Source organism: Poecilia latipinna, unplaced genomic scaffold (genome assembly GCF_001443285.1).
Source record: "Poecilia latipinna isolate Pla-1442-1.1 unplaced genomic scaffold, P_latipinna-1.0 Scaffold822, whole genome shotgun sequence".
In the NCBI taxonomy this organism is placed as follows: domain Eukaryota; kingdom Metazoa; phylum Chordata; class Actinopteri; order Cyprinodontiformes; family Poeciliidae; genus Poecilia; species Poecilia latipinna.
The window spans coordinates 250,227-259,729 of record NW_015113438.1 but is presented as its reverse complement, the minus strand read 5'-3'; the positions used below and the strand labels follow the sequence as shown (position 1 = coordinate 259,729).

At 40.3% G+C, this 9,503-nt stretch overlaps 2 protein-coding genes across 5 annotated transcripts; one reads left to right on the top strand and one right to left on the bottom strand.

The window, feature by feature from the left end:
- The first annotated feature begins 352 nt into the window (after positions 1 to 352).
- pgm3 (phosphoglucomutase 3) lies at positions 353 to 5,349 on the top strand. Of its 2 annotated transcripts, none has more exons than XM_015047363.1 (13): positions 353 to 462; positions 966 to 1,174; positions 1,260 to 1,444; positions 1,528 to 1,595; positions 1,680 to 1,813; positions 1,885 to 2,080; positions 2,768 to 2,925; positions 3,011 to 3,094; positions 3,176 to 3,274; positions 3,618 to 3,737; positions 3,824 to 3,946; positions 4,607 to 4,780; positions 4,892 to 5,349. In XM_015047363.1, the coding sequence occupies exons 2-13, from the start codon at positions 968 to 970 to the stop codon at positions 4,979 to 4,981; spliced, it is 1,638 nt and encodes a 545-aa protein (XP_014902849.1). In that variant the 5' UTR covers positions 353 to 462; positions 966 to 967; the 3' UTR covers positions 4,982 to 5,349. The 2 variants fall into 2 exon arrangements, with proteins under 2 accessions (XP_014902849.1, XP_014902850.1); XM_015047364.1 differs by having other exon boundaries at positions 958 to 1,174.
- An 88-nt stretch (positions 5,350 to 5,437) lies between these two features.
- ngs (notochord granular surface) lies at positions 5,438 to 9,452 on the bottom strand. 3 transcript variants are annotated; one of them, XM_015047366.1, is made up of 11 exons: positions 8,986 to 9,452; positions 8,592 to 8,754; positions 8,304 to 8,453; positions 8,054 to 8,173; positions 7,853 to 7,948; positions 7,191 to 7,325; positions 6,954 to 7,064; positions 6,486 to 6,596; positions 6,146 to 6,270; positions 5,778 to 6,035; positions 5,438 to 5,707 (listed from the first exon to the last, which is right to left on the bottom strand). In XM_015047366.1, the coding sequence occupies exons 1-11, from the start codon at positions 9,174 to 9,176 to the stop codon at positions 5,614 to 5,616; spliced, it is 1,554 nt and encodes a 517-aa protein (XP_014902852.1). In that variant the 5' UTR covers positions 9,177 to 9,452; the 3' UTR covers positions 5,438 to 5,613. The 3 variants fall into 3 exon arrangements, with proteins under 3 accessions (XP_014902852.1, XP_014902851.1, XP_014902853.1); XM_015047365.1 differs by having other exon boundaries at positions 8,592 to 8,757; positions 8,986 to 9,451; XM_015047367.1 differs by having other exon boundaries at positions 5,613 to 5,702; positions 8,592 to 8,757.
- Positions 9,453 to 9,503: the final 51 nt, after the last annotated feature.

The following is a 9,503-nucleotide window of genomic DNA, read 5'->3' as shown; positions in this document are numbered from 1 at the left end:
TATATAATGGCAAGACGTATTAGGGTCGTCAATTTCTTTTGACAATGAATTCAGTTTTTTTTTTTTTTTTTTTACTTTTATCATTTTTTAGAACAAGATTAAAATCAATAACATAAATAGTAACGTTTGTTTGTTCTATGTCTGTATGTTTGTCTGAGGTAAATAGAAGTAAAATAATTGGAATTAAACAAAAACAGTTAATCATTGAAAACTGGTAGTAAAAACAGTGTATAAAAAACTGTTTACAAACTAACTATCAGCCTATCTGTTTGTCTATCTATTCCACTTGCCCTCACCAATATGGCAGCCTTCTAAGCGGAAGTGCTGAAGGCGGGATTTCCGGAGATGATCCGTGAACGGCGGCCACGTTGTCACGCTGAGAAGGTGGAACCAGAGGAACCAGGAAGTTTTCCACTGACTGCTACACGGTTTTAATGCAGCTCTGAAGACCACAGACAGCGAGTAAGTGAATAAATAACAACTTACTGCGGAAATTTTGATCCCGTCTGGGAACTGTATTTTTTTTTTAACTTACGTTACGAGTTTATCTAAAAACATTACGTTAGTTTACTAGCGAAAAGCTCCTAGTCCAGCATCTGGGTGTGTATATACTTTGCCCTGTCATATAGCTTGAAGGGAGAAGTCACTCTGCTGCTTTCAGGGTCTGTTTTAAGTCTGTTTTTTTTTTCGTATGCTCCATTCCCACTTCAAATTTTTACATACAATATTTAATTTGTTATATTCCATTTTCATCTCAAATACAGCTGATTGAATTAAACCCAGCAGAGAATACCAGTTTTTTAATTGTGAATTAATATTTTATTCATTCGCTTTCAAAATAGTTTTCGTTCTGTAAGTGGTATGGGTAATTTGGTTTTAGTTTAATTAGACACATCCAAGTTAAATAGTTTTCTCTGTAAGTTACTAAACTAACTTCTTTAATCTGTTTGTTTACAACTTTTTAGAGATGGCCCATTTTGAAGAAGTCTGCAAGCAGTCTGATCTGCACCCTAAACCAGCAGGGTTGGTTTTGCAGTATGGCACAGCTGGCTTTAGGACCAGTGCCAATAAGTTGGACCACATCATGTTCAGGATGGGTTTGCTGGCCACACTCCGCTCCAAGAAGACCAAAGCCACCATTGGAGTCATGGTGACGGCGTCGCACAACCCAGAGGTCAGCCATTGAATCAGAAATGCTGAAACAAGAGTTCCTTAATGTTCTTCTTTACACTACCTTTACATCTGTGCTGTGTTTGTAGGAGGACAATGGTGTGAAGCTTATTGACCCGTTGGGAGAGATGTTGACGTCGTCATGGGAAGACTACGCCACCCAGCTGGCCAACACCGATCAGAATGAGTTAGTCAAGACTCTGAAGGATATCATAGAGAAGGAGGCCATTGATATGAGCCAGGAGGCCAACGTATATGTGGGAAAAGATACCAGGTATGATCAAAAAGACTATAGATGAAAAAAATTAAATCAATCCAGCACATTCATGCCTATCTGAGTGTTTTCTCTGACTGTAGGAGCAGCAGTTCTAGCCTTTCCCAGGCAGTGCTGGATGGAGTCAAAGCCCTTGGTGGTCACAGCAAAGGTATCGGTCAGATATCCGTTCCTGCTGTTTTCACATCTTCTTTCTGTTTATTTGCCTTCTCATGCTGTCTGTCTGTCCTGTCAGACTACGGTTTGGTGACCACCCCGCAGCTGCATTACATGGTTTGCTGCCAGAACACGCGGGGGAAATACGGAGAGGCAACAGTGGAGGGATACTACCGCAAACTCAGCCAAGCTTTCTCTCAACTCGCCAAGAATGTAAGGATTCTGGGTGCGTTTCCTTTGTCCAACGTTGTTTGTAAAACATTTTTATTTTAATTTTCTGCCAGGCGTCTAATCGTACGGACGACCAGAAGCACCTTAGTGTTGACGGCGCTAATGGCATCGGGGCCATAAAGGTACGAGAGATGGAGAGTCACTTGAAAAATCACATGCAGCTTTCCGTCTTTAATGATGGCAGCAGAGGAAAGCTGAACCACCAGTGCGGAGCCGACTTTGTCAAAGTGCAGCAGACGCTTCCAAGAGGTACGGCCTCACTATGCACACCTTAGAGGAACAGCTAATCTGCACCTTTCCATTGCTCTCTGCACACATATTAAACCTCTTGAACATAAACACAACCATTGAGTTAAATGTATTTTTTTTCTAGATTATAGACCTACAAAGACAAACACATAATTGTATAGTAAAACATAAAGCATCTGGGTTTCTCAAAACTTTTTAAGATAAAATTGTAGGCATTCCTCATTACTTTGGTGCCACTAAATAAAATCTTATGCAACCAGTTCAAATTATGATAAACTTTATTATCCCCAAAGATCAATTTGATTTTGTAGCCAACAGATAATCAATGTAAAAAAAAAAATAGAAATAGAAATATAATTGACAGCAATACAAACAGGCTTCCACAGACGATCCTCTGGTCAGGTGGGACTAAAAATGCACTTTTCGACCTTCGTGTGTTGAAACAAACTGACACTTCACATCGTCCTTAGCAGCCTGTTAGATTAAACCAAATTATAGTGTAGTTGGGAATCCGAAAATTTGGTGACACTCCTCATACTTGGACTTCAGCTACTTTGTGTGGGTCAGTCATGCACAATTACAAAAACGCATAAGTACTTACTTTTGTGAGGCACATGTAATTGGAACACAACAAATACCACATCGCATATGACTGATTTTCTTGTTTGTTTGTTTTTTTTGTTTCAGGCATCAAGATCAACCCTGGAGATCGTTGTTGTTCCTTCGATGGCGATGCCGACCGTATAGTTTATTATTACACCGACTCTCAGGGTGACTTCCACCTCCTTGATGGAGACAAGATAGCTACTCTCATCAGCACCTTTCTGAAAGAACTCCTTAATGAGGTTTGCTCTCAAAATTGTTTGTGTAAAAACAACAACAACAACAACAAAAGTCAAACTCTTGCTAAATACCTCTTCGCACATACAGGCTGGTCTTGATCTGAAGATAGCAGTGGTGCAAACTGCTTATGCAAATGGCAGCTCAACTCACTACCTGGAGAACACCATGAAGGTGACAAAATGACATTATTCAAAAAATGTCTTCAAAGAACGTACACAGAAAATTTTATTAGATTTTTCTAATATCATTTAGGTAATTGTAAAGTGTACTAAGACTGGAGTGAAGCATCTACATCACGCTGCTCAAGAATTTGATATAGGTGTCTACTTTGAGGCAAACGGCCATGGGACAGTAAGTAGAGACACAGTCAAAAGTTAAATTGTTTTTTTTATCTCATGACTCTGCATTTACAGTCTTGTTAGAAAGAATTTGTCCTTTTTGAATTCATTTTATGTTGTCAGGATTTTATTTTATTTTTTTAAAGTAGTTGGTGTGTGTAATTTAAAAAAAATGTCCCGGTCAAGATTGGCAAGACAGCTGCTATTGGGTTGGTTTTGGACGGATGCTTTTTCAAGTGTATTTTTAATTACACCCTGACACTTTTGAATGAAAATATGGCTTACCTTTTCTCACAGAACTTTAAAATATATTTTCTTTGGTGTTTGGACCTGAAATGTGTTTCTGTTGTGATCAGGTGTTGTTCAGTGATGGAGCTGAAGAGAAAATCCAGCAACTCGCCAATGACACCAACATCAATGATGAGAGGAAGAAAGCCGCTTTCCTGCTGCAGAATACCATCAACATCATCAACCAGGTGCACATACGCCACTATACTGAACTGCAATCAAAAAGCACAGCTAAGACAGAGGATGTCATTTGTAAAGCGAGTGTTTTCTTTAGACTGTCGGAGATGCCATTTCTGACATGCTGCTGATTGAAGCCATCCTGGCCATTAAAGGGATGACTGTTCAGCAGTGGGACGCCATCTACAGCGACCTGCCGAACAGGCAGCTTAAAGTTAAGGTACACAAACAGAGCATCATGTACTGTTGTTATGCTCCTCAAACGTTTTCACAGTTTGGAGACCTGTTATGTATTTCATGTGGATTTATCGTGGTAGATCAGCGTAAAGTAGCACATAAATCTTCTATACATCTTAAAACAAGTTTTATTATTAAATATAACCTGCGTAAAAACTAAAAAAAGTAGTTTTTCAACATGAAGTAGGCTTATTCATCTGTCTGAAAATGGCTACGAAGTCATTTCGAATGATTTTTGGACTACGATAAATCACAGCAAGAGTCATTATCCACAAATGGAGAAAACACAGAACAGACCTACAACAGCGTTACTCCAGAAGGTCGCAGAAGAGTGTGATGGTGCGAACCTGGATGGAACTACGAGTTCTGCTCTCCGTCAGAAAGTACTGAAGCAAAATAGTTGTTAATAAGATTGCGACCTTCCACTTATGCTCACATCTCTGATAAGAAAACTAAATGTATCTTTTGGATTGGCCTAGTCAAAGTCCAGACTTAAATTCAGTTCCGATTCCAACCTTGAAAAGGCAGTCCATCCTCAGGTTACCTTTATCTGATATCAAGTTATATTTTCTCTCACTTAAAACTTTCCTCACTTTCGGGCGTCCTGTGTTGTACTCTGTTTTTCATTTTTATTTTCTGTAAGGTCTCCGACCGCAGAGTGATAGACACCACCGACTCAGAGAGGCGGGCCGTGACCCCAGCAGGGCTGCAGGAGGCCATCGACGACTTGGTGAAGAAGTATGAAAAGGCCCGCTCCTTTGTGAGGCCCTCTGGCACAGAGGATGTGGTGAGAGTTTATGCAGAGGCAGACACCCAGGTTAGAAACGCCCACTTATGTATGTCTTTTTTTTTTTCTTCTTCTTCTTCTTCGCGTCATTGCGGAGAACTGAAGCATTCTGAATAATCTGGTGATGTTTTTCTGCTTTAGGAGAGCGCAGATGCTCTGGCTCATGAAGTCAGCCTTGCAGTGTACGGCCTGGCAGGGGGAGTCGGCGATGAACCCAAACCTTTGCATTAGAGGCAAACTCACACACTGTCGCCAAATCAACATTTTGAAGTTAAATCCCGGTTGATTATCATTTTCTAAACCAGATAAATACATCTCTTTCCCAGGGTGGTGCTATTATGTCGTACTGTTTAACTGCACTTTCTACTCTTTCTTCATAACTGTTAAAAAAAAATTATGCACAGCATGGAAAGTATCTTGTACTGAGTTAGATATCAAGGTTGCACTACATTGTATATATGGACAGCATGGTTAACCAATCAATTATTTCAACTTATTTCTGAGGCTTAAACATGTTTGAATCAGGTGTCAAAACAAATAGAAAGTTTACACGTCACTTGAAATTCCACAATTTTTCATAATAAATTAGAAATAATAAAGAAATGCTTTTGTTTGCTGTTTATTTTGTTATCGTCAAAGACAGGTCGAGGAATCATTAGCAGACTAAATAAGCAGAGAAGTGAGGCAGACGTAAAAGCACCTGGAGTCAGTGTGTTATTAAAAAGGTCAGATTTCATACAAAAGCGTGCTTTCCTCCTCCTTGTGAAGGACAGCACAGATTTCCAGGATTTTCAGAGTGTAACGACAGCGTGGGGAACATCATTTTGCAGCTTGTGATCAGAACACATCACACATCAAGACGTTTATTCTTCATCTGTGTCCTCAGCAGCTCCAGAAATAGAGATGGTGCACTGCTGTGTGTCGCTCACATAAGCATCCTCGTCTGTTTTAACTGTCCTGGGTAAAAAAGAAGAAATTTTTTTCATTAATTGGTTTACACTCACTGAGGGCCAAAGTCACAGTCTACCTGATGAGGAGAGTCTTCCTCTCAGACTTCTCAGTTGCCTGCAGGTTCCCGTCACCCGGGTTGTCTTTAGAAACGGCAGCTGGAGGTGTTTCGGCGTTGACTGCGCATTCGGGGCCTTCAAGCTTCAAAGACCCTGTAAAGGGGGTGAGTGATGATAAACATTCAGAGGGCCTGCTGTTTGTGAGAGGCAGGTAGTCAGTCAGAGGCAGCTTCCCAACAATGGTGCTCAGACGGTTGTCTTCTCCCTCGATCATCTTTCTGTGAAACAAACAGTGCAATCCTGTTAGGAACAGTGATGCACTCCTGACGTGATGGCTGTCCAGTTTATTCCCTTCTGAGACTGAGCTGTCTGTTAAAGCTTTGTTCACCTGTAGGTGGCGATCTCGATCTCCATTGTCATTTTGGCATTTAGGAGGTCCTGATATTCCCTCATCAGCAGAGCAGTCTTCTGCTTGGAGAGCTTCAGATCCTGTTTAACTGCCTCAATGCGCTCCTGTTGACATAGAGAGAGAGAGCTGGACTTGTGCCTTCATACGAACGTGATATTTTACCCCAAACATCTCATCTTCGATGTCTGACAAGTTTTTGTTATTTAAGAATATATTTCGAGCTGTAATAATTTCCTTAAAACTCAGAAATTGTTTAATTTCTAATCAGTTGTGCAATTGTATTTGAGTTCCAACACTTAAGATGTCATCAGTCATTTACCTCCAACTCTTGCTCTAGCTTCTTCTGGTTCTCCTTGGCATCACGGTTGTGCGTCTCCAAATACTCATTCCTTGCCCTTAGTGACTCCAAGTCTCGCTCGTTTCTCAGAATCTTAACATGCACAGAGACAAGCGTGCAGCATTTAAGTTCACCCAGTGTTTACGAACCAGTCACACTTCAAAATCAATACAAGAATTCAAGGCCTGACAATGTCGGCTGTTTTTTTTTTTTTTAAAGTTACAAGTTACGATATTTTTTCAGCACCTTTGACATAAACAGAGGGTACGACAATAACAAGTAGGTTGCGTATTCCTCGTGTTTTTGAGATCTCCTGATACCACCTGTCGGAATAAGAGGTTAGCTTGACTAAGCTGATACGAACATGGAGAAAAAGCTGTTTTTGTTTGTGGAAGATCAAATTCGAGGTGTTTATGAGCACTGTAAGATAAACAAAGTAATCATACTCACATCCTTTCTATAAGCAGCAATTTCCTCTCTCAGTCTCCGAACGCTTTGAGCGTGCTTGGATGACGCATCGCTCATGTCCTGAAACATTGATCTATACCAAGCATCCATTTCCTAGTTGAAAACAAACAACCAATACTTGGATTAAACTTGCGTTGTTGCTTTTGTTCATACACGTGTATCTTGACGACTGTAAGGCACAAAAAAAAAAAAAAAGAGGATTTTGCTGTTGCATACTACCTGCAGATTCTTAGCAGCAATGCTGTCATATTCCAACTGAATTTGTGTGAGAGCAGAGGAAAGGTCTGGGAGGTCGAAGTTTAAGTCCATCTTTGAGGCCGCGGAATAGATCTGCTGCATCAACTCATTGACTTCCTTTCAATCGATCAGGAACACAAAAATAAATCACGGTTTAATCCAAATTTCTTTCAAAGCAATGGTTTAGTTAAGGGGCCTTCTCCTGTGAAATTGGTTACAGACTTGAACAATGATGCAAAATGTAGAAATAATTTGGAAATTGTGTCTTCAGCAGCTTTTCATAAGTGCTTATATGCAAAATGTGCATACAATTTCCACATAGAATGAATATAATATAAGGAAAAATTATTTTGGTGAAGAATTTTTTTTTCTTTTTGTCAACAAGTTGGCAAAAAGAAAAAAAAAACACTTGTTCTTACCTATTTACTATGAAAGTTTTAAAAAATTTTGTGTACCATTGCAGAAAATGTTTCAAACTTAACTTTAATCAAAGTTAATGGCCGTGTTTACAGCCATACTCACTTTATCAATCAAATAAGTCTTAATTTATGTATACCCATCATCTTCGGTGACCCATTACACCATGAATAACAATATAAAAGGTATTCTAAACGCTTCTCACTCCTACATGCAGTGTTTGTTACCTCCTTCTGAACTCTCTGCAGGAAGGTCAGCTCAGCCTCCAGGTTCTCCAGCTGCTTTTCCAGTTTAATTCTAGCTGAAGTGGCTTTGTCCACATCCTGGCATGAACAGACATGTGTGGTTTGGAAGGTTGAGTGAAACTAAGCACATTTCTATTCTAAGAACATAATTAAGCAGTTAATAGTCCTTTCTTCGCTCATTACCGGACGCAGAGTCTCAATGTGATGCTCTGTCTGCTTCCTGGCTTCCAGAGCCTCATCATATTTAGACTTCAGCACTTCCAGCTGACAGGACATTGCCTCCTTCGATGTCAAAGACGAATCCTGTAAAGGTTTGTTACTGTTGAAGTTATTGTTTAAGCTAAATTTGCGACAAGCAGATGAATTAAAAGAATGAACACAAAGATGGGAAGTAAAAATACCGTAATAAGTTTAGATGCAGCGTTTCTCTTACCCTTTTCTCCTTCAGTTGCTCAGCTTCCCTGTTCAGTTCCTTTAGCTGTGATGCATATAGCTGCCTGAGACCGGCTGTTCTCTCAAAGGCACTTTTCAAGGCATCAATCTCGGTTTCCAGCAGCTTGTTCTTGGACTCCAGTGTTCTAACCTAAAGCAGAAGACAAACACCTACTTAGAAATGTTTTTTTTTTCTCAATTAAATCAAAATGCATAACTAAGACATGTGATACAAAGCAAGAGAACATATGAATATGATTTTTCTCAGTATGGATAGATTTCCTCTTGCCTTTTCAATGTAAGATGCCAGGCGGTCATTGAGCACCACCATCTCCTGCCTCTCATTGGTGCGAGTCAGCTTGAATGCCCGGTTCTGTGCTGCAGTCGCGTCCAGATCCAAATTCGCTCTGTGGCCAGAAGTCACATCCAAGCACAGCGTGCCCATACTAGCACTGCTGCAAGTGGAAACGCTAAATGGGTTAGACTTCCTGCCCAGGCACTTGTGTTACTATGTATATGTCTTAACAAATTGCTTTACTTTATGTGTTTCTCATTTGTCTGGAGAGTACCTCTCCATCTGTCTGTCTGGTATCCTACTTTAACCGAATCTGATGTTAATATTTTCTTTTTATATGGGGTATGCATGCCTTAAAAGTGGCAACAAATTGTAAGGGATGACCCACCTGGTCAGATGAGGCTTGTTGGTGAGGACTCTGCAGCCTTGTCCCTTCCACCCTACATTCCTGTTGAAGCTGGCTGACCTGTGACGGGTCTCCTTTTGGGTGGGAGACAGGCTGGACACCTGAATTTGGCTTTCAGATGTGCTCTCAAAGCAACGACGGTACGAGGACATCCTCTCTGGGCTGTGGCTCATGATGATGGATGAAACTTTAACTGAAGACTTAAAAATGGTCACAGACTCCTCCTTTGAGCCTGAAGTGAAGAGCTCTTTATACTCTTCATGGTCCTTACCTCACCGCTACAGAAGAATGTTGAACCCCTCCCAACACATGATTGGGTCTTCTTACAAATATCTATCAAGTTCACGTCAAATAATTAATGCAGCCTGTAGCCTGTTGACAGAAAAGAACTGTCAGGAGGATGCGTTATCCTGCTGACCACCTTGTAAAAGTTAAAGTATTTTATGCTGAAATTTGAATCAAAAAGATGTCTACTATATGAAATTTAAGGTAAAGGTTAA

Excerpts from the sequence above, each read along its gene's own strand:
- pgm3 (XM_015047363.1), top strand. The coding sequence starts at position 968 with ATGGCCCATTTTGAAGAAGTCTGCAAGCAGTCTGATCTGCACCCTAAA. Across the intron at positions 1,175-1,259 it reads CGGCGTCGCACAACCCAGAG|GAGGACAATGGTGTGAAGCT; the intron begins GTCAGCCATTGA and ends CTGTGTTTGTAG. Across the intron at positions 1,596-1,679 it reads CCTTGGTGGTCACAGCAAAG|ACTACGGTTTGGTGACCACC; the intron begins GTATCGGTCAGA and ends CTGTCCTGTCAG.
- ngs (XM_015047365.1), bottom strand. The coding sequence starts at position 9,176 with ATGAGCCACAGCCCAGAGAGGATGTCCTCGTACCGTCGTTGCTTTGAG. Across the intron at positions 8,174-8,303 it reads AGCAACTGAAGGAGAAAAGG|GATTCGTCTTTGACATCGAA; the intron begins GTAAGAGAAACG and ends AAACCTTTACAG. Across the intron at positions 6,036-6,145 it reads ATCGAGATCGCCACCTACAG|AAAGATGATCGAGGGAGAAG; the intron begins GTGAACAAAGCT and ends TTTGTTTCACAG.